The sequence below is a fragment of the Rhinatrema bivittatum genome, chromosome 1 (assembly GCF_901001135.1).
Source record: "Rhinatrema bivittatum chromosome 1, aRhiBiv1.1, whole genome shotgun sequence".
In the NCBI taxonomy this organism is placed as follows: Eukaryota; Metazoa; Chordata; class Amphibia; order Gymnophiona; family Rhinatrematidae; genus Rhinatrema; species Rhinatrema bivittatum.
Window position 1 is genome coordinate 789,904,734 of NC_042615.1, and position 24,135 is coordinate 789,928,868.

Genomic DNA, 24,135 nt, shown 5'->3' on the forward strand with positions numbered 1-24,135 from the left:
CTCACCCATTTGTGAGGACAACCATCCTGCTTGTCCTGTGAGAAAGCAAATGTTGCTTACCTGATGTAACAGGTGTTCTCACAGGACAGCAGGATGTTAGTCCTCACGAAACCCGCCCGCCACCCCGCGGTGTTGGGTTCGTTTTGTTTTTACTTTTTTAGGCACTGCCTGTAGCTTTGAAAATCAGACTGAAGGGAGACCCCTGCTGGCTGCAGGGTCAGTGCCTTGCTGGGCATGCCCAGTAGGGGCCAGTCAAAGTTCTGTTAAACTTTGACAGAAGTTTTCCGTGGTGGGCTCCATCCTCGATGTCACCCATTTGTGAGGACTAACATCCTGCTGTCCTGTGAGAACACCTGTTACATCAGGTAAGCAACATTTGCTATTTCTGGCTTTCTGCAAAGAGGATTCATGAAAATACATTAATTTTTATTTTATTACATGATTGGATCTGTTTTCTTTGCTTTTTACATGATATACCTGTGCGTTTATAAACTGCAATAAATATAAAATAAATTAATACAGATTAATAAGGAATTTTTAATTCTGGTAAGTGCTTAAAATAATTGAGATAAAATGTTTTAAAGTTTCACGCATGTAGCTTAATGGCTGTTGCAAACTACTTAGCATTATAGGATGCAGTATATGGCATTTACTAATAAGAATACAATTAGTAGGTCTCAGATCTGCATGCCTGCTGCCCACCCATGTTAAACTTGTGCCCACCCAAAAAATCAGTTCTGGCTACGCCACTGGTTTATGTTCCCCTGCCAGCAGATAGAGACTGAGCAAGCTGACATCACAGTATATATAGCCCTGCAGTGACAGCAGCCTGCCAGTATTCTCCATCTCCAGCAGATGGTGGACGTGCTTCTCCCTATGGGGGTTGCTTCAAGCTTTTTGGAAGCAGCGGACTCGGCTTTTCGGTAGGTCTCAGTCATTTTTTACCTGACAGCCCAAGAGAGGAGCGGGCTCAGGTGGTAGACCTTCCCGAGCTTCCCAATGAAGGTTTGCCGACCCACCTTCCTGAACAGGAAATAGGGGGACGTCTCTCTTTCTCTTTTATCGGAGGTGGGTCGATATCACATCTGACCAGTGGGTCCTGGAGGGTTTACGAGAAGGGTAGTATTCTTGGGATGTGTTCAGAGTCCCCTTGCCACTCCCCTCAGAAGAAGCAGGCAGTGGAGTTCAAGCTTCAAAGGCTCCTTAGACTGAGGGCTGTGGTTACGGTACCCACATCTCAAGAAAGTATGGGGCGTTATTCCATTTATTTTGTTGTGTCCAAGAAGGAGGGGCTCCTTTCATCGCATCCAGGATCTCAGAAGGGTCAACCATCATTTGTAGGTTATTCATTTTTGCATTGAAACCTTATGCTCTTTGATAATGACGTGCAGTCGGGGGATTTTCTGACCTTCTTGGATCTGACAGAGGCTTACCTTCATATTCCCATCCGATTAGAACATCAACATTTTCTATGCTTTGCGGTGTTGGGGTGCCATTATCAGTTTTGGGCGCTGCCATTTGATCTAGCCACCGCTCCGAGAACATTTTCCAAGGTTATGGTAGTAGTAGCAATGGCTTTGCAGTGGTATTTGGACAACTGGCTGAATCGAGCAAAGTCTTAGGAAGAAAGCTGCCTGGTGACACACAAGGTGATCTCCTTATTGCAGGAGCTCGGTTGAGTAGTGAACCTGACCAAGAGCAATCTTCAGCTATCCCAGTCATTGGAGTATCTGGGGGTCGATTTCAACACGGGACAGGACAGAGTTTTCCTACCGGAAGTTCAGATCCAGAAATTGATATCTCAAGTGCGTCAGTTGTTCAACACCATATGTCCTACCTACAGGTGCTCAGCTTGATGGCAGCTAACCTGGAAGTGGTGCCATGGGCAAGGGTGCATATGCCTATGGGCAAGTGTGGTTCCAATTTCATCTTGTCCAACTACTGGTTAGCATGTCCAGTTCCCTCCATGCAGACCTACCCCTTATTGACCCTTAGCCCTTTTTACTTAACCTGTAAGCTAGATATTACCTAAGCATTTTAACTAACCTGTGAGCTAGATGTTATATTAACCCGTAAGCTAGATGTTTCTTAACACGTAGCTAGAAGTCTCTTAGTCCTTTTCTTAACTAACCTTTAAGCTAGACGTTCTTATTGTATTATTATGCAGTCCTTTAACTTGCCCTCTAGATTGTGAACGCTTTTCACCCGGTATTCATCAGTTACTTCAGTTTCCCGGCAATTATTGTTCGCACCCAAAGTGTATTTGAAGTAAAATCATGTATAGCTTTATGTTTCTTATTTTAATATTTTACTATTTTATTGTATTCCATGTTCCTTGTATTTGCCCCAGGCGATGGTTCAGTTTCTATGTAAACCGGTGCGATATGTATGCTATACAGCAGGGGTGGGCAATTCCGGTCCTCGAGGGCTGCAAACCAGTCGGGTTTTCGGGATATCCTTAATGAATATGCATGAGAGAGACCTGCATACACACTGCCTCAGTTGTATGCAAATCTATTTCATGCATATTCATTAGGGGTATCCTGAAAACCCGACTGGTTTGCAGCCCTCAAGGACAGGACTTGCCCACCCCTGCTATACAGGAACATCGGTATATAAAAGTTAAAAATAAATAAAGTAAAAAAAAAAAAATGCATCCTCTTCAGCGCTCTCTGCTATCTCGTTGGAGCCCGCAATTTCAGGACTATGCAGTTCGACTCCACTTGCCGATGGCAATCTGCTCCCACCTCCAGTGGTGGTTGCAGAAGGATCATCTGAGAAAGGGAGTTCCCTTGTCCTCTCCAACCTGGTTGGTACTCATGACAGATGCGAGTCTCCATGGTTGGGGGGCTCACTGTCTGGAGTTAACGGCCAAGGGGCGTTGGACTATCAAAGAGTCCCGCTGGAACATCAATCTCCTGGAGGCCTGGGCGGTATGGCTGGCATGCTTGCAGTTCAGTCACAGGCTGCGGGATCAAAACGGTTCATGTGATGTTGGACAGTGTGATGACAGTGGCCTATATCAATTGCCAGGGAGGAATGAAGAGCCAGAAAGTGTCGCAGGAAATAGACCAGCTTATGGAATGGGCAGAAGATCATCTGCAGATGCTCTTGGCCGCTCACATTGCAAGAAAAGACAATGTAAGAATGGACATTCTCAGCAGGGAGAGTCTGGACCCAGGAGAGTGGACTTTGTCAGCCAAGACGTTTTCAGCTGATTGTGGATCGCTGGGGCCTTCCGTTCCTAGACCTGCTGGCAACTTATCGAAATGCGAAGGTTCCTTGATTCTACAGTCGCAGGAGAGATCCATGGTACATGGGAATAGATGCTTTTGTACAGGCCTGGCCAGAAGACAGATTGCTTTATGCCTTTCCTCTGTAGCCCTTGCTGGGCAGGATAATTCGCAAGATTGAAGGCCACAGGGGGCTAGTATTCCTGGTGGTGTCGGACTGGTTCAGGCATCTCATGGTATGCAGATTTGCGACGACTCCTGGTGGAGTCTCCCCTTTGTCTTCCTCCTCACATGGATCTGTTCTTCATGAGGATTCGACTCGATTCTATCTTACGGTTTGAGAGGGCTCACCTGTTAAATCGTGGTTATTCCTCTACTGTGATTGCCACTTTACTCTGCACTTGCACGTTCTCCACTTTCTTGGCTTATGTGTGGGTTTGGAGAGTTCTTGAGGCCTGGTGTGAGGAGCGGGGTGTTCTTCTTCGTTCAGTTAATATCTCTCTCATTCTGGAGTTTTTGCAGGATGATTGAATAAAGGATTGGCCCTTAAGTCTTTGAAGGTGCAGTTTGCGGCTCTTGCCTGTTTCAAAGGCCTGGTGAATGATGTTTCCTTGTTATCTCATCATGATGTGGCCCATTTTTTGAAGGGAGTGAAGCATCTTAGGCTTCCCTTGAGGTTTCCGGTTCCATTATGGAGTCTTAATTTGGTTCTGGATTTTTTGGCAGGCCCTATGTTCCGACCACTGCATAACCTTTCCTTACGGTTGTTGAACTTGAAGACTGGGATGCAGAGGAGTTTCGCTTCTTGCGCTCCTTGGATGTCAAGCGGCTTGTGCGGTAACTGGAGGTCTCTGAGTCTTTTCAAAAGACGGATCACCTGTTTGTTCTTCATGGCAGGAGTAAGCAGGGAGTGTTTGCTTCGCGGGCTACCATAGTTCGTTGGATTAAGGAGGTAGTCACGGCTGCATATGTGGATGCTGGAAAGCAGTTGCCTACTTAGGTTAGGGCTCATTCCACTAGAAAGAACTCAGGCAGTCTCATGGGCGGAGGTTAGTCAGTTGTCGTCCATCGATATTTGCCAAACTGCAACATGGTCCTCATTACACACTTTTTCCAGGTTTTATAGTCTGGATGTGCAGGACCGGGAACGGACAGCCTTTGCACATGCAGTGTTGGCTGGACCATGGGCAGCCTCCCACCCTGTTGGGGAATAGCTTCGGTATATCCCACTGGTCCTAAGTCCATCTGTCTACATGCTAGGAAATGGAGAAATTACTTACCTGATAATTTTGTTTGTCTTAGTGTAGACAGACGGTCTCAGCTTCCTGCTCTTGGCTGCTGCATGAGTGTGTCAATAGGCCTCCTGTGCGGCTATGGGTCACCAGGGATTACTGGTAAGTGTTTATCCGTCCCTAGCTTGGGGTACCTACAATCTTACGTGAGTTCAGTGTTTATGCTTGGTTGAGTACAGTTCTGGTTATCTGGTTTTCATCATTTTTTTAATCAGGTTTTTTGCTAGCCTGTCCACAGTTGCTTTTGAAGAGAATACTAGCAGTCTGGGGTCACTGCAGCACTGGACGTCAGCTTGCTCCGCCTCCATCTGCTGGCATGGGAGCATAAACCCACTGGTCCTGAGTCCATCAGTCTACACTAAGGAAAATTAAATTATCAGGTAAGTAATTTCTCCACTATTGCATGATTAGTTGATATCCATTGGAGGGAGGGGGTCCCACACTTCCCTCGAATGTGAACTTGTAAGGTGAAGCCTGAGAATGTGTCAGAGTGGGCCTTGAGGATCTTGTCTGCTATTTTCTCTATTTCTGTATGTAAAAAAGGCAATTATAACTTCACTGTCTGAAAGTTTAGATGTCATGAATCCATATGCAATTTTTTTTTTTGTTTAAATTTTGATATGTATATTTTTAAAACACAATTTTTACTTCTGCAGACAGATTTGGCATCTGGTAACCTGTCCATATTGTATTACTCTATGAACTGTCTGCCCTTTACATCTGATCTGTTGTAAATACAGTTAAAATAAAGATCAAGGCTCACAATACTTCCATTGTCAATATGTCTGCCACCCTTTTCTTCTAATCATTTTAAAAAGGAGAGTTTTCAAAGCCATTATCCTTGATCATTATTTGGCATGGCTGAATATTGCTGCCCACAGAGTGACTAAAAGGTACATCCGGGCTTACATTTAGCCATATGATGAAGCATTCCTGAAGGCATGTAAAACGCACAGAAAATAGCCTTTTCAAATCCACATGTCTACATTTTCTCACTTTCCTCTGCCCTTAGAAAATGGAAATGCAAAGTCCAGGGGGTCTTTTGTGCCCATGTGCCAGCCCAAGCAAATTCTCAAAGAACAATTATGCATCATACTTTACACCAATGCAGGCTAATGAAAATTGCCTGAAAATGTATTAAGTTATATTGCAATTGGTGTCTTGCATAAATCCCCACAGTCCTGACGATCTGCGTACATGCTCACTGTGTGCGTACTGTGCCACATTTGGCAGGCAATTTGTTTAATTTCCTTGGAACTATCATTTATGTTTTAGTGACTAGCATTATTTATAGTTTCAGGGTTTTGAGACTGGGTTTTATTGTTTTAGTTTATAAACTGCTACGTATTCAGTTTTGATTCAAAGAAATCTAATTCATTGTGATTTCCTTTATTATTCCCTATTTTACAAATAGACTTGTTGGGCATACTAGAGGTTTCTATTTTTATTTAAAGTATATTATGAAACAAAGGCCTGACCCAGGAGCTCACTGACATTGGTGTGTACTGTGACATGGCATGGATTTTGAGACCTGAGCTCGTCACTGCTTCTCACAGTTCCCACAGAAAGGAGATGGAAGGCTGACTCAGTGCTGAGTATGTGTGGTAATGCTATAGAAATGATAAACAGCAATAGTAGTAACTGCAAGCCCACCAAGATTTTTGTTTTTGTTGGGTGGGGACAATAAAGCAAGGATCCTTAGGGTCAGCGCAAAGAGGAGCACCTCTGAGCAGAAAAGAAAGTCCAAGATATCATGAGTGAGAATGTAATGGTATTTATCTCAGACCACACATTGACCTGCCCTGCTTTAAGGTGCAGTATAGAACTGAGATGCATACCGACTAGCTTCTCAAAAGGAAGAAGAGATACATCTGTGGAGGAAAACCCATTTAGAAGAAAAATAGTCAAAACAAATCACTTTGTGTTAGAATGTTTTCTTAATACCACTGAAGGCTTTCACTTCCTCGTGACAGGGTATGAACCTCCACTTAATACCACTCATCCCTCAAGGATTATTAATAAAATCGCAGAAAGTAAACTCATTTCTCTCTCTCTTTCGTTTTTAGTTTGATATCGCACAGTGGTTGAACGCTTGCAAGCCTCCTCTCTCTGAGCGCACTAGCCTCATGGAATCCATCCATTTAGCGCTCACTGTTTGTGGCCTTGAACCAGATGAGGATATTTTAATGCCTTTTAATATTTTCTGCAAACACTGGAATAAAATCCTTTGCTATCAGTTCCCTGACCATTACAATGATTTTCTGAGATTACTCATGCAAAGTAAGTTTGGAGTAGCTTTTAAATTCTCTAAGGGAAAGAAGTGGCTAGGTTGTATGACTAGTTTCCTTGAAACACTAGGAACAGTAATGCTAGAAATGATGGAAAACTGAATGACATGCACTGGTACATACATTAGTAAAATGCATAGTTTTACTGTTGAGATTAGACTGTTACATGGTTACTGTTCTTATGTAAATTCCATAGTCTGAGTTTCAGTGTGTTTCTTTATTGCTCTTCTAAGGCTCTGCAGAGCAGCTCCTTAGCCCTGATTGTTGGAAGGCATCTCTGAAAGTACTGGGCTGTTCTCCTTCTCCAAGTAAACAATGCTTCGGAAAGACAGACTCCATAGGAAATGCTGTACTTCAGTTTACCACTCCCAGAGCACTTTTGTCATCTGAACAGGTTAGAAATGGTTTTTTCCTTGATGAAAATGTGAACATTAACTAAAATGAAATGAAGTGGCAACCTTTTCTGATATAAAGTAAGTAGAGAAAGCATCGCTTTCATTGCTGCAGCAGGACCTGTACAGGGTCAGGAGACCCTCAACACGCGGCAGCATCCTCCTTCCGGGGTAAGAGGCCCCCATGCCTACCGCGCCACCGACCGGCCCACGCTGCCTCCCGGCCAACCGTAGCCACGCCCACACCACCACCACAGGCCAATCAGAGGCCTGAGAACCCCACCTACCGACGGCCCTTTAAAGCAGGGCAAGCTCCTCGGCGCCTCCTTTTCATCGCTGCAGCAGGAGCTGTACAGGGTCAGGAGACCCTCAACACGCGGCGGCATCCTCCTTTCGGGGTAAGAGGCCTGACCTCATCTTCATTAACTCTAGTTTCATACATTCCACACCCCCCATATGCATCCCAGTCCCCTGGTCTGACCATTCACTGATCTCCACCACTCTCAAGTTGAAAGGAAGCCCTTTATCTCACTCCCCCAATCTACATTTCACTACAGGAGATCATGCACTTTGGAGGTCCTCAGTGAATACCTAGCCAAACAACTTCCTAACCTAGACGTCTCTAATCCTAACTCGGCCCTTCTCTCATGGCACAGCATCACTGAAGCAGTAGCTAACAAATTATGCCCACTGTCGACAAGAAAAATCAACCCAGCTCTAAAAAATAATCAACCTTGGTTCTCCAACGAGCTCCGAAAACTATAGCAAGACCTTAGACAGAAAGAAAACAAATGGCGAAAGGCCCCCGGCCCCAGCACGCTAGCTACATACAAACCCGCCCTCCACTTCTACAGGTACTCAACACTAAGAACAAAAAGAGATTTTTACACTCTCAGAATTCACGACCTTGTATTTGATGTGAAGGCACTATTTTCTTATGTATCGGAACTCACAAAAACCACCACCTCACCCATTCTGGATGACCAAGCACAATCTAAAGCCAATGAACTTGCAACCTTCTTCCAAAGTAAAATTTCCAACCTACTAACATGTCTACCCACCAGCTCTACTCCTCCTCCCAGTTCTTCATCCTCTTTCTCAAACACGGGAGCTTCATTTGAATCATTTGAACCCACTTCCGCAATGGAGATTGAAACCATACTAAAGAGAATGAAACCCTCTCATCCGTTCGACCAGATCCCGACTAAACTACTCCTATTGGTGCCGGACACTATTTCTAAGTATTTGGCTGATATCATAAACTGCTCCCTTTCACAAGGAATCTTCCCAGACGCTCTAAAACTTGCCACTCTCAAACCCCTTCTTAAGAAGCCGAACCTGGACCCCAACAATTTCCGCCTGATTTCCAACCTGCCTTTTGTCACTAAGATCATGGAAAAAGTAGTCAATGGTCAACTCTCTGAGTATCTTGAAGACCACAAAATGCTCCACTCTACGCAATACGGATTCCGCAAATCACTAAGCACCGAAACCCTCACAGGCTACCTCATTGGCCTGGACAAAGGGCATTCCTTCCTACTAGTGCTCCTCGATATCTCCGCGGCCTTTGACACCGTGAACCATGCCATCCTACTAAATCGACTATCAGAAATAGGAATAACAGGAACAGCCCTCAGATGGTTCGACTCCTTTCTCAGCAGTAGAGGCTATAAAGTCAATGTCAACAATATAGTCCCCACGCATGAATTCTTCACTTGGAGTTCCTCAGGGTTCCTCCCTATCTCCCACCCTCTTCAACATCTACCTCCTTCCCCTCTGCCAATTGCTTACAAACTTAGAACTGAAACACTATCTATATGCCAACGATGTACAAATTCTGATCCCTATAACCGAATCCCTTACAAAAACACTTAAGTTCTGGGACAGCTGTCTCCAAGCTATAAACCTCCTCCTCACCAGCCTAAACCTGGTACTTAACTCTGCCAAGATGGAACTCCTTCTCATATCACCAGAATACAGTGATACCCATCAACTGTCCCACCATACTGTCCCAACACACGGTCCCAACACACTGATCACACAAACGAGATCTTGGAATAATAATTGACAACTATCTGAGCTTGAAGACGTTCATCAACCACACAACCAAGGTCTGCTTCTATAAACTTCAGGTGCTGAAAAGACTCAAACCTCTCCTGCACTTTCACGACTTCAGATCTGTTCTCCAGGCCATTCTGTTCTCCAAGGTAGACTATTGCAACGCTATTCTGCTTGGTCTCCCAGCGTCCTTTACTAAACCCCTTCAGATGCTCCAAAACCCAGCTGCTAGGATCCTGACAAACACCAACAGAAGAAATCACATTACACCCATCCTCAGAGATTTGCATTGGCTTCCAATAAGCTTCAGAATCCTTCACAAATCTCTTACTATCATTCATAAAACTATTCACCACCAGGTCCCCATCGACCTGCAAATCCCTCTCAAACTCCACACCTCTTCAAGACCTATCAGGGAAGCATACAAAGGTTCTTTTCACGCCCCTCCCGCCAAATCCACCCATCTGTCAACCACCAGAGAACGGGCCTTTTCGACAGCGGGGACCAGCCATCTAGAATGCCATCCCCCAGACCTCAGACAGAAACCTTGTTAATTGACTTTCAGAAAAAAAACTTAAGACATGGCTGTTTCAACAAGCCTTCCCCTGACCAAGGCCTACATCAGCTATGCCACAAATCCGATACTAAGGCCTATTAAGTACACGCCTTCGCTGTTTTTGTAACTAGTTATTGAGTTATCTCTGTACTTCTGTTTTTTCCATCTCCCCAGTTCCATTACCCCTGTTCATTGTAACTTTTGCTTGTACATCTTCTTCCTCTGGTTAAGGTTAATGTTATTACCCCCTGTTCCTTGTAAACCGATATGATCTGTATCATGAATGTCAGTATAAAAAAGTATAAAATAAATAAATAAATGTAGAGTGTGGCATTAGGAATACTATCTTGTCTACAGTATTGTCTTCTACTGTTGAGAAGGTGGCTCCTATTAAAATTGTGAAATTGTCTATCATCATGTACCATACTTTTCTGCTTCCCTTTTGTATCTGAAAAGGAAGTTGCATAGGAAAGAGAGGTTATGCAGAAAACAGAAATCTATGCATTTTAGGGAGTAATATTTACAGTTTAAAAATACTTACAAGCGAAAACTCATGGAACAATGAAATCTTCTTTTACTTCTCAATTGCAAAGCCTCTTTGAGTCAGCCTCAAGACTTATTTAACTTGGCTTCTCGATTGACAGACTTTCTTGATGCCTCTGAAAATGAGGGGTTATGTGCTGAAGCTTTTGCACAGCATTTTGTCACAGAGATTTCTAAGTTGACTGCTACTTTAGATCAGGGTAATGGTTTGAGGTTTTTGCCAAACTTTGATATGACTGAGCAAAGTAAGTGGGTTGTTTTTGAACCAGTGCCTTTACTTTTCTCGTTGTCCTTTAGATGTATGCCCCTTTTTGATATTACATGTCTTACATGACATTTTTAGATTTGTCTATTATTGTCCGAGGGTATTTACGCAGCACAATATAAGAAATCCATTGTGCATCCTATTTTGAAAAATTATTTCTCAGACAGATCCAGTAAGCTATCGCCTGGTTTCAATTCTCCTGTCAATAGGTAGTGTTAGAGAAGTTAGTATGATCTCTGTTAACAGACTATGCTAATGGTAATGCCATTCTAAGTGATTTTCAGAGTGGCTTTTGTCAGGACTATAGTACTGAGACCTTATTGGTCTCTGTCGCCAATTATGTGCTGTGGGAATTGGATCAGTGTCACTCTGTTATTATGGTTTTACTTAATTTGTCTGCAGTAGTTGATTCTGTTCCACATATTCAGTTATTGCAGAGACTTTGATATTGGAATTGGGATAGGGTTGGACATTGTTTTTTTTCTTTTCTATTAGACTGGCTTCAACAGGTATGGGTGGGTTAGTCTGTATCTGAGTGGGTTCCTAGTAGTTCAGGTGTCCCTCAGGGCTCATCCTCATCTCGTTTTCTGTTTAATATATATTTGAGTCCACTGTGATAATCCCCTTGTACAGGTACTTAGTAAGGCCTCACCTGGAGTACTGTATTCAGTTTTGGAGACTGTATCTCAAAAGGGTCAGAGACAGGATGGAGGTGGTCCAGAATGGTGGGGGGCTCTCCATCAAATAACTTATGAGAAGAGACTGAAGGACCTAAATATGTATACCCTGGAAAAGAAGAGATGCAGGGGAAATATGATACAGACCTTCAGATACCTGAAAGGTTTTCATGATGCACAATCAACGAACCTTTTCCATTGGAGAGAAATCAATAGAACTAGGGGTCACAAAACTCCAGGGAGGACGACTCAGAACCAATGTCAGGAAATATTTCTTCACGGAGAGTGTGGTGAATGATTGGAATGCCCTTCCAGAGGAGGTAGTGAAGACAAAAACAGTGAAAGAATTCAAGGGGCGTGGGATAAACACTGTGGATCCCTAAAGGCTAGAGGATGGAAATGAAGAAAAGAGTGCATGGGGGTAACTTACTTGTGTGGCAGTTACTACCCTTAACCAATAAGCCTTTATACTGTTGATCTTCCCTGTACGTACCCGGATCAATCCAGACAGTGGGTTGGGTCCTCTTCCAGCAGATGGAGTCAGAGCAAAAACTGTAAGGACGCCCCTAAAAGGTTGGAGCACCCTCTGCGTCCCTTCAGTATTTCTCTGACTCCAGCAGATGAAGGTGGCACCTACGGTTCCCCAGTAATCTTTGATAGATTTTTTTTACTATCTTCTTTCTTTGGATGGATCAATTTAAAAAAAAAAAAAAAAAAAAGAGGATCAGTGAAAAACCTTTGCCTTTTTGTACTTAGTATTCAGTTATCCTGAAACTTGCAGACAGAACTTTTGGTAGTGGCAGAATTCATAATTTTATCTATGTCTGTTCACTTGTGGGGTAAGTTCTGTGTCATTTCTTTTTCATAGGAGTCCTCTTAACTAACTGCTGTCAGATAGGGGTGCACGTTGGTGGTCCAACCTCTCTCCTCCCCCCCCCCCCCCCTCACAATGACCGGCAGCCCTAAGATGCCATTTTCCTCAGGGCATTTTTCACAGAGAGGCACCATTCCTCTGTTTGTATCTAATTTTAACAGCTTAGTCGTTGTTTTACCTTGCAAGCAAAGTTTTGCTGCTGACAGCCTCCAGGGAATGATTTCTGTGCCGGCTCTGTTTTCTCCCTTCCATCTCATGCTTCTCCAGTTGTTGTCCAGGAAGTGGGATGCTCCAGAAGCTTCTCTGAGGGTCGGCAGAGCAATGGATAAGCTGAATCTGCTCCCTGAAGAATCCTTGCATTTTTTTCAAGGTCCCCAAAGTTGATGCGTCTGTGTCGGCGGTTACGAAGAGAACGACCATTCCAGTCATTGGGGGTGCTGCTGTGTGAGACATGCAGGACCGTAAACTCGAAGTCTACCTGAAGAGAGTGTGTGAGGTGTCTGCTTTGGGCGTCAGAGCGGTGGTCTGTAGCTTTTTTATGCAAAGAGCAGGTCTCAGATGGGTGCAATAGCTGCTCAGTACCCAAGAGCTACCTCCAGAGGAGGCACAGAAGGCGGAACGCTTGGAAGCGATAATAGCTTATGGGGCGGATGCTCTGTATGACCTACTCCAGGTGCTGGCCAGATCCATGTTTTCCGCAGTCTCGGCTAGACGCCTGATTTCGCTCCGCAACTGGTTGGCGGATTCTTCTTCCAAGTCTCAGCTGGGCTCCCTGCCTTTCAAAGAAAAGTTACTGTTTGTCGAGGAGCTGGACCAGCTCATCAAGTCTCTGGGGGAGAATAAGGTATACAAGTTACCCGAAGATCATCTTCTGAGCTCCAGGACATTCAGCTTTACTCGTACCTGTTTTTGGGGTCAGCGTCACTTTCGTCAGTCAAGACCAGTTTCACAAAGGCCGTCCTCATAGAAACATAGAAATGACGGCAGAAGAAGACCAAATGGCCCATCCAGTCTGCCCAGCAAGCTCCCACACCTATTTTTCTCATACCCGTCTGTTACACTTGGCCCTTATTGGTAACTTTTTGTTCCAATTTCCTTCCCCCCTGCCATTGATGCAAAGAACAGTGCTGGAGCCGCATCGAAGTAAAGTATCTAACTTAATTGGTTAGGGGTAGTAACCGCCGCAATAAGCAAGCTACTCCCACTCTTATTTGTTTACCCAGCCTGTGCAATTCAGTCCTTGTTGGTTGTTGTCTGAATATAAATCATCCTTTCTTCATTACCCCCTTCCATTGAAGCAGTGAGCTGCGCTGGATATGTATGCCAAGTGAAGTATCAGGCTTAATTGATTCAGGGTAGTAACTGCCGCAATAAGCAAGCTACTCCCACTCTTATTTTTTTACCTAGCCTGTGCAATTCAGTCCTTGTTGGTTGTTGTCTGAATATAAATCCTCTATTCTTCATTCTCCCCTGCCGTTGCCTCTTCTCCAGGTTGCAGTCCTAGTCCCAATCCTTTCGGGGCTGAAGACCAACCAGGGATAACTCCTCTCAAGGGGCACTCTCCAAATCCTCCCAATGAAGTATTGCCAGCCCACTCTTCAACCCCCAGGATAGGGGGACGGCTGTCCCTCTACTATGAGGAGTGGATCAAAATCACCTCAGACCAATGGGTCCTGGATATTCTACAGCATGGCTACGCTTTAGAATTTGCTCGGCCCCTAAGAAACAGGTTTGTCTTCTCCCCTTGCGGACCAGTGAAGGAACAATGCATATTCGCCAGACGCTCGATCGTCTCCTGAACTTAGGGGCCATTTTTCTGGTGCCATTGGCGGAGCAAGGGTTAGGCCATTATTCCATCTACTTCGTAGTCCCCAAAAAGGAAGAGTTTTTTCGCCCAATCCTCGATCTCAAGATGGTCAACAGGGCCCTCAAAATTCCACATTTCAGGATGGAAACATTGCGCTCCGTGATAGCGGTGGTACACGAAGGGGAGTTCTTAGGCCTCCGTCAAGTCCAAGGAAGCTATCTCCACATCCCTATACTGCAAGTCCATCAGCGCTTCCTTCGCTTCAAGATCCTCGGCCAGCATTTTCAATTTCAGGCCCTGCCATTTGGGTTGGTAACCGCGCCGCGCACATTCACCAAGGTGATGGTTGTCGTAGCAGTGACACTACGGAAGGAGGGGATCCTAGTGCATCCCTACCTGGTCGACTGGCTCATCCGAGCAAAGTCCAGGGATCTGTGCCAGTGAGCGGTCGTCAATCTTTCCAAGAGCAGTCTTACTCCCTCGCAGACGCTCGACTTCCTAGGAGCACATTTCAATACCATTCTGGGCAAAGTCTTCCTTCGTCGGGACCGGGTGCAATCTCTACTCGCTCAGGTGCAGCGCTTCAGCTGTTTTCCACTCCCCACGGCATGGGACTACCTCCAAGTACTGGGCTCTATGGCTTCAACTATGGATTTAGTTCCTTGGGCCTTAACACACATGCGTCCTCTACAGAGTGTGTTGCTCTCTTGCTGGAAGCCAGTATCTCTGGAGTTTCAAGCACCCCTCCGCTGCCGGACCCGGCCAGGAACTGCCTGCTCTGGTGGCTCAGTCTCGATCACTTGTTGCAGGGAGTGGACTTAGAGGTCCCACAGTGGGTGATCATTACTACGGATGCCAGCCTCTCCGGCTGGGGGGCGGTGTGCAAGTTGCGGTCGACTCAGGGTCGATGGATGGCCATTCAGGCGTCATGGCCGATCAATTGTCTGGAGACCAGAGCGGTTCATCTCACGTTGAAGCATTTCCTCCCCCTAATCCAGGGGCGAGCGGTGTGAATACTCTCCGACAACGCGACGACAGTAGCGTACATCAACCGATAAGGAGGAACAAGGAGCCGTCATGTATCCCGGGAGACGGACAAGTTGATGGCGTGGGCGGAGCTCCACCTCTCTAGGCTAGTGGCATCCCACATAGCGGGAGTGGACAATGTTCAAGCAGATTTCTTAAGCCATCAACACTTAGATCCAGGTGAGTGGGAACTGTCCGAAGACGCGGTGAAGCTGCTCTTCCGCTGATGGGGGACCCCCCCCATCTAGACCTAATGGCCACTCAACAGAATGCAAAAGCTTCGCGCTTCTTCAGTCGCAGAAGAGAGCACGGCTCAGAAGGAGTGGATGCTCTGGTCCTCCCATGACCGCGGAACCTGCTGCTCTACGTGTTTCCTCCATGGCCGTTGGTGGGAAAGGTGCTTCGGAGAATAGAAATCCACCAAGGCCAGTAATCCTTGTGGCACCGGAGTAGCCCCGAAGGCCGTGGTTTGCAGACTTGGTCAACATAGCAGTGGAAGGTCCTCTTCATCTGGGACATCTGCGAACCTCCTACGTCAGGGGCCTGTATTTTTTGACTGGGCAGATCTCTTCTGTCTTGTGGCCTGGCTTTTGAAAGGCGCAGGCTGAGAAGACGAGGTTACCCGGAGGATGTTATTTCCACCCTCCTCAAGGCCAGGAAAACTTCTACATCCATCACATTTGTTTGCGTCTGGAAAGTATTTGAGGCCTGGTGTGACTCCATGCATATTTCTCCACTCGTGCTTCGGTAGCCAACATTCTTTCCTTCTTACAATGAGGCCTTGAAAAAAGGTTTGGCCTACAATTCCCTGAGAGTTCAGGTGGCAGCCCTTGGTTCCCTCGTGCGTCACCTGGATGGAGCTCCTCTTTCTTCTCATCCTGACAAATGGGCTGATACAGAAAACTTTGCAGGAGAACGGGCGAGTGCCCAGGCCACTCTCCTGGGCGCGATCCAGTAAAGAAAATTATGCATGAGCGCCCATGGTAAAAGGAGGCGCGTCCCTAGCAGATACAGTGCAGTACAGTACAGATACATTACTGTATCTGCCTGATAGTGCTGTTTCTGCGCAGAGCAAAGCACGTAAAACCATCGGTTCACAGTTTGTGTCCATCTTGGAGCCTAACTTTGGTCCTCAGGATTCTGAGCGGCCCATCTTTTGAGCCGCTGGCAAGAGCTACCCTCAAGGATCTCACTCTCAAGTCAGTTTTCCTGGTGTCTATCTGTTCGGCTCGAAGGATCTCGGAAATCCAAGCTATGTCGTGTAGAGAGCCCTACCTCCGTTTCACAGATTCGGGAGTATCCTTGACCATGGTACCATCATTTCTGCCTAAGGTGGTCTCCACTTTTCATTTGACTCAGTCGGTGGAACTTCCATCTTTTCCGGATGAAGAGTCCAGAAAACTTCCATGACTTGATGCCAAGCACATCCTCATTCGATATTTGAAGGTTACTAGTGATTTCCGTTTATCGGACCACCTCTTTGTACTCTGGAGCGGTCCCAACAGAGGAAACAAGGCTTCTAAAGCCACTATTGCTCGATGGCTAAAGTATGCTGAAGAGATCGCTTCCATCTGTGCTGGTCGCTCGCCTCCAGAGGGCTTCAAGGCTCATTCGCTTTGTGCTCAAGCAGTTTTCTGGGCAGAAAGCCAGGTTGTCTCTCCGCAGGAGATATGCAGAGCAGCTACCTGGAAATCGTTGCACACGTTTGCATGTCACTATTACTTGAATGTCCAACCACTGGTATTTGGCTCTTTTGATGCGCAAGTCATTCGAGTTGGGCAAACCGGGCCCACCCTACGTAGGAAACTGGTACATCCCACTGTCTGGACTGATCCGGGTACATACAGGGAAAAGAAAATTATTCCTTACCTGCTAATTTTCGTTCCTGTAGTACCACGGATCAGTCCAGACGCCCTCCCTAAGGATTTATGGGATAGGGATTGTTCTCAGCTCGACTGCTTAATTCACTTGGGATGTTTTGTGACTGACTAATGGTTCATTTTTGCAAGTTCTTACTAAGTTTTACATGATTACAGTTTAAAGTTCGATGTTTCTTGATCCATCCAATGTTTTTCTTACTTGCTTTGATATTCTTTATACTGAAGGGACGCAGAGGTCCTTACAGTTTTTGCTCTGACTCCATCTGCTGGAAGGGGGACACAACCCACTGTCTGGACTGATCCGTGGTACTACAGGAATAAAAATTAGCAGGTAATGCCATCATTGCTCTCTGCTTCAACGGCAAGAGGAAAAGGGGAATTGGATTCAGACAACAACCAACAAAGGCCCCGACTTTTATGGTCTGGGGAAACAAGCATGGGATAACTTGCTGATGTGGCTGTTACTATCTTTAACCAATAAGCCTGATACTTTTGAATCAAATCCAAAATTGCTCTGTGCTTCAACGACAAGAGGTAATGGGGAATTGGATTCAGAAGGCAACCAACAAGGGCCCTGACTTTTGCGGTCTGGGAAACTGATAAGCATGGGGTTAACCTGCACAGTGCAGCAGATACAACAATAAGCTTGCTGGGCAGACTGGATGGACCATTTGGTCCTTTTCTGCAGTCATTTCTATGTTTCTATGTATGTTGGAGGAGTTAGGAATCTTTTTCAGATTATATGCAGATCATCTCTAGCTGCTGTTTCCAGTACACTCTTCTATAGATGATGTTAATAGACTCATCTCCACTTTAGTAGAAGCTGTGAATTTATGGCTTAAACAGAATGGGCTAGTTCTGAATATAGCTAAGCCTGAGATTTAAGGAGAGTCTGGTTCCTTTTCCCAAATTCGTTTAGAGGGTTTCACTATTGAGCCAGCAGACTTGGCCAAAGATCTGGGAATTTATTTTGATAAGTCATTTTCCCTCCAGTGTCAATTGCAGCATTTAATGAAAATTGGCTTTTTTAAGATACATAAATTGTGCCACCTAAAATTTAGTTTAGAGAAATATGATTTTAGAACTTTAATGCATTCCTTGGTCAGTTTTAGATTATTGTAATGCCCTTTATGTAGGGCTCCCTAAATACTATTTTCATTCATTATAGCTGTTATTAAATGCAGCTGCTTGATTGGTAGCCTAGAGTTCTCTGAGAGATCACATTTCCCCAATACTGCAAGATTTCCACTGGCTGCCAGTTGAGCAAAGAGTTAACTTGGTACCAAAGTCAAAATTTTAAATTTATGTATGAGACTAGTCCAGGATATTTAAAAAGGCTTTTATCGCTTTACCAGCCTACACGATCATTACATTATATGGGACAGCAACTATTATCTGTCCCAGCAGTTTTATTTGCAAGATTACAACGTACACATTGTGCTTTTTCACATATAGCTCCTGCCCTTTGGGACAGTCTTCCTGGGACCTTGCGGTTGCAGACTGATTATAAGTGTTTTAGGAAAGCTTTAAAAGCTCAGTTAAACAGTGATTTTTAAATGTGTTATTGATTGTATTGTTTTTTTATTGTTATGGTATATTTTATTTTATTTTTATTGTTATCTGCTTGAACAGATTGGTAATAAGTCAGGCTATGTATTCTTGTAAATAAATAGATACATTTGTGGGTGGGAGTGTGTTTGAATTGAGGGTGTGGGAGTATGAGGGGTGTGAGTGGAGTGTCTGAGTGCCTGTTTGTGTGCTCCTAATTTAAAGTGGTTACACAAGCAAACATTATTCGCATGTCTTCCATAGGAATTTATCAGCTTTAACACTTGCAGTTAAGCTGATTTTAAAACATGCACGTGTGAAGGAAATAGCCAGTTTGACCTATTAGTCCACCACTTGGCCCAGTCTCTTTCTTGATCATCCAGATCTCTCTGATTCTTCAGCCTGCACTCCCCCCCCCTCCCCCCAGTTTACATAAACCCCTCACCTAATTGTTTTAGGCCTAAAATGATTTTTCTTCAGACTTGCACCTCATCAAAGCAGAAGTAAATTAGCCCGATGTGTACTGCGGGCATTGGTTTTAAAATCCATATTTATGCATGTAAATGTCGGCCTGCTCCAGAACACACCCTCTTTTTTTGTGCATTGGGCCTTTTAATGCAAACAATTCTTTTAAAATTCATAATTGGTAAAAATGGAAAGGAGTATAAGTAAATTTAATTTTTCTTGATTAACCATGCTCTGCATCTTCTGACCTATTAAATCATGTAAATCGTGAAGCAAACAAGGCCAAACACTACAACAAAAGAAAAGAGAGCAGCGTATATACACACAAAAGAAAGTCATACCTATGGTGGTAGAAAGCTGTAGTAAAAAAATGATCAAGCATATAAAAATGATAAGATCAAGCTAAAAATGAAGGAATAAATAGAAATATATTTCTCCTAGGACAAGCAGGATGGTAGTCCTCACAGATGGGTGAAATCATCAGATGGAGCCTGGCACAGAAAACTTTTGTAAAGTTTCTAGAAACTTTGACTGGCACACTGAACATGCCCAGCATGCCACTATCCGCACGTCCATGCAGGGTCCCTCTTCAGTCTCGTATGTTTCATGAAGCAGTTGCCTCGTGGTCTTGGAGCTGTCTCCAAACTTTTTTTTCAAAATTTCTCTTCATACATACTTTCTCAAGAAAGTATGGGGTGCTATTCCATTTATTTGTTGTGCTGAAGAAGGAGGGCTCCTTTCATCCCATCCTGGATCTCAGGAGGATCAACCGTCACTTGAAGGTCATTTTCAAATGGAAACCTTATGCTCTGTAATAATGGCGGTGTAGTCGGTGGAATTTCAGACCTTGGATCTGTCAGAGGCTTACATTCATATATTCCCATCCAATTGGAACACCAATGCTTTCTATATTTTGCGGTGTTGGGGTGCCATTATCGGTTTTGGGCACTGCCTTTTGGTCTCCCAGAACATTTTCCAAGATTATGGTGGTGGTAGCGGCGGCCTTGAGAAAAGAAGGAATCCTAGTGCACCCGTATTTGGATGACTGGCTGATTTGAGCAAAGTCTCAGGACGAGAGACACCTGGTGACACACAAGGTGATCTCCTTATTACTGGAGCTTGGTTGGGTGGTGAACCTGACCAAGAGCAATCTTCAACCATCCCAGTCATTGGAGTGTCTGGGGGTCCGGTTTGACATGGGACAGGGCAGAGATTTCCTACCAGAAGTTTGGATACAGAGATTGATATCTCAAGTGTGTCAATTCCTACCTACAGGTAATCGGATTGATGGCAGCTACCCTGGAAGCGGTGCCATGGGCAAGAATGCATTTGTGTCCTCTTAGGTGCTTTCTGCTATCTCGTTTGAGCCCACAGTCTCAGGATTATGTGGTTCAGATCCACTTGCCAATGGAAATCTGCTCCTGCCTCCTGTGGTGGTTGCAGGAGGATCATCTGAGAAAGGGAGTTCCCTTGTCCTCTCCGACCTGGTTGGTACTCACAACAGATGCGAGTCTCCATGGTTGGGGGGTTCACTGTCTGAAGTTAGCAGCCCAGGGGTGCTGGAATGCCAAAGAGTCCCACTGGAATATCAATTGCGTGCCCAGCTGGTATGCTTACAGTTCAGCCACAGGCTGCGAATCAAGCAACTCTTGTGATGTCGGACAATGTGACGACAATGGCCTATATCAATTGCCAGGGAGGAACCAAGAACTAGCAAGTATCGCAGGAAATAGACCAGCTGATGGAATCGGTGGAAGGTCATCTACAGATGATCTCGACCTCTCACATTGCAGGAAAATACAACCTAAGAGTGGACTTTCTCAGCAGGGAGAGTCTGGACCCAGGAGAGTGGGTGTTCTCAGTCGAGGGGTTTCAGCTGATTGTGGATCGCGGGTGCCTTCCGCTCTTAGACCTGCTGGTGACTTCTTGAAATGTGAAGGTACAGGTCTGGCCGGAAGACAGATTGCTTTGTGCCTTTCCTCCATGGCCCTTGCTGGGCAGGATAATTTGCAAGATCGAATGCCATGGGGGCTTGTACTCCTGATGGCACTGGACTGGCCCAGGTGTCTATGGTATGTGGATTTGCAACAACTCCTGATGGAGGCTCCACTTCGTCTTCCACCGCACATGATCTGCTTCAGCAGGGACTGGTTCTTCATGAGGATTTGACAATGTTCTGTATTATGGTTTGAGAGGGCTTGCCTGTTAAAGCGTGGTTATTCCTTTGAGGTGATTGTCACTATACTCCTTGCTCACAAATTCTCCACTTCCTTGGCTTATGTGCGAGTTTGGAGAGTTTTTTGAGGCCTTGTGTGAGGAGCAGGGTGTTTTTCCTTGTTGAGTTAAGATCCCTCTCATTCTGGATTTTTTTGCAGGATGGATTGAGTAAAGGCTTGGCCCTTAATTCCTTGAAGATACAGGTTGCGGCTCTTGTGTGTTTCAGAGGCCAGGTGAATGGTGTTTCCTTGTCATCTCATCCTGATGTGGCCCGTTTTTTGAAGGGAATGAAGCACTTTAGGACACCCTTGAGGTTACTGGTTCCATTGTGGAATCTTAATTTAGTGCTGGACCTTTTGACGGGCCCTACATTCTGACCTTATGGTTGTTGACTTTGAAGACTGTATTCCTGGTGGTTAAAAGTTCTGCGCATCAAATTTCTGAGCTACAGGCATTGTCTTGCCAGGAGCTGTTCCTTCGGGTTACTTCGGGGGCATTACATCTGTGTACTATTCCTCCTTCTTGCCCAAGGTAGTCTCGAACTTTCATTTGAATCAGTCCATCTCCTTGCCATCCCTGGATAAGGTCAGGGATGTGGAGGAATTTCACTTCACACGCTCCTTGGATACTAAGCTTCTTGTCGTCCGGTATCTGGAGGTCTCTGAGTCTCTTCAAATGACGGATCGCATGTTTGTTCTTCATGGTGGGAGTAAGCAAGTTGCTCCAGCTTCACGGGCTATCATAGCTCTTTGGGTTAAGGAGGTGGTCACACCGCATATGTGGATGCTGGAAAGCCATTGCCTACACAAGTTAGGGCTCATTCCATAGAGCTCAGGCAGTGTCATGGGCGGAGGTTAGTCTGTTGTCTCCCGTCAATATCTGCCAAACTGCGACGTGGTCCTCCTTACATACTTTTTCCATGTTTTATCATCTGGATGTGCAGGCCCGGGTGGATGCAACCTTTGCACGTACGATATTGACTGGACCACGGGCAGCCTCCCAACCTGTTGGAGAGTGGCTTTGGTACATCCCACTTGTCTTGAGTCCATCTGTCTACTCACTAGGAAATGGAGAAATTACTTACCTCATAATTTCAGTTTCCTTAATGTAGACAGATGAACTCAGCTTCCCTCGCTCAGCTGCCACATGAGTGTTTCAGTAGTCCTCTTGTGGGGCTCTGGGACCCAAGGGATTACTGGTAAGTGTTCATCCAGTCCCTAGCTTGGGGTACCTAGAATCTCACGTGAGTTCAGTGTTTATGGTGGGTTGACTACAGTCCTGGTTACCTGTTTTTAAACATGTTTTTAATCAAGTTTTTTGCTAGTCTGTCCGCAGTTGCTTTTGAAGAGAATACTGGCAGGCTGGGGTCACTGCTTTCCTAACCCGCACTGACAGCCACTTCTCCCGGGCGCCAGATGCCGAGGAGGCGCTAGGGACTCACTGTTTCCCCTAGTGCCTCCTTTTTACCACAGCAGCCCATTTAAATATTAAATCGGTTGCCCGGGAGAGGTTGATCGGCACACACTAGGAGGGCGGGCGCTAATCATGAATGCCCATTTTACGCGTGCTGACATTGTATCAGCCTGTATATGTTTAGAGTAGAATTGAGCAAGTGTGTTGATGGGCAGACTAGATAGGCCTTATGGTCTTTTTCTTCCATCTTGTTTCTAGTTGATTCACTTCTTCAAGCACGCTCTATAAATAGAGTACCATTTACTCTTATAGTAATGAATTTAAAAGGAAAATACTGATTATACAATGCTGTTTCTACAGGTAATGGAAACAATAGAGTGGCTTTCAGATTTTTTTCACAAACTGCGACTAGCTAAATCTGGCTTTCGGAGCTTTGGCTTGCTATCTAAATGGAGTCCCTACATGACTGAAGTGAAAGACTTCTTTCAGTACCTGGCAGAGAGCTTGATAGATTCAGAAGTCGCAAATCTAGTCCAAGAGCCATTGGGCAGCAGCAGAATTCTTTCAGGTAATGCTTTGTAGCTTGAAAGTATAGCTCTCCTGCCTTTATTTACTGCTGAGACAAGAAGCTGGTTTTGAGTAGGGCTTTTTGCATCCCTTGGTTTCTTTTAACGTGTATGTCTTGTTTATGTTCTTTAGTTCTTTCTCACTCAGGCTCACAAAATGTGCATTGGTACTTTAAAGCTACAGAGGGCAGTTTTCAGTCATTTACCCAGGTAAATGGTCTGTCTGAATATTGTCCTCCCTCAGTCTGTTTGAAAGGTACATGTAGCCTCCCATATAGTACCAGGACCGTAAGTAGGCATTCTCAGAGGTGGGGTTAGGTCAGGGGTGAAAAATAGCATGCAGAGATTGGATTTTCATGTTTACACATGTTATAATTTCCATTGAAATTTCATCCCCACAAAAAGCAGGGGGTCCTTTGTATCCATGGACAGTTTTTGAAAATGAGGTAGGTACTTTGAAAATTGTCCCCTTAGTTTTACAACCGAATAAAACTTCAGCATAACCGATGACTGTTTTATTCGCTGGTTTTCATACAGGCAAATCTTATGTCATTAGTATGGAACATTGTTTCTTTTTAAGTGAGCTGTTATTTTTTCAATTTTTTTGATCTGCTAATTTTTTACTGTTCCTTTGGACCTCTTGTTCAGTCAGAACCAGAACTGGGATCCTGGCACCACTCACAACTACCCGGTGATTCTCCCTGCTTATAAAACATCCCCCTCCCTCAGCAGACCCAGTATAGTCATTCAGGTGGGGGCAGTGCTCCAGGGCTCCTACCAAATCCCTGCAATCAGGGGCCCTGAATCCAGGCACTAGATGTCACCCTTGAGCAATAGCCACAATGCGGGGAATGGAGAAATTGTCTTTGGGGCTTCTCAAAGGGATTTGCCTTATGGTATTCCATGACATTGTCACTAGGACGACCTTTAAATATATTTGAAATAAGATTCAAATTTGTATGTGGAAGGTGTGTTTCCTGAAATGTATATGAAGAAAAGGCATATGATTTGATCCGTTAAAATGAATATTCATTT

At 44.9% G+C, this 24,135-nt stretch overlaps 1 protein-coding gene and 1 long non-coding RNA gene across 2 annotated transcripts in view; one reads left to right on the forward strand and one right to left on the reverse strand.

The window, feature by feature from the left end:
- The window catches only part of EPG5 (ectopic P-granules autophagy protein 5 homolog), a 335,394-nt gene that overhangs the window by 247,378 nt on the left and 63,881 nt on the right, over positions 1–24,135 (forward strand). The window contains exons 31-33 of the mRNA XM_029580866.1: positions 6,592–6,805; positions 7,047–7,207; positions 22,895–23,102. Coding sequence (XP_029436726.1) covers positions 6,592–6,805; positions 7,047–7,207; positions 22,895–23,102 — 583 coding nt within the window. The remainder of the gene's footprint in view (positions 1–6,591; positions 6,806–7,046; positions 7,208–22,894; positions 23,103–24,135) is intronic.
- LOC115078160 overlaps positions 1–24,135 on the reverse strand; it is a 123,329-nt gene that overhangs the window by 33,504 nt on the left and 65,690 nt on the right. The window lies entirely within an intron of this gene.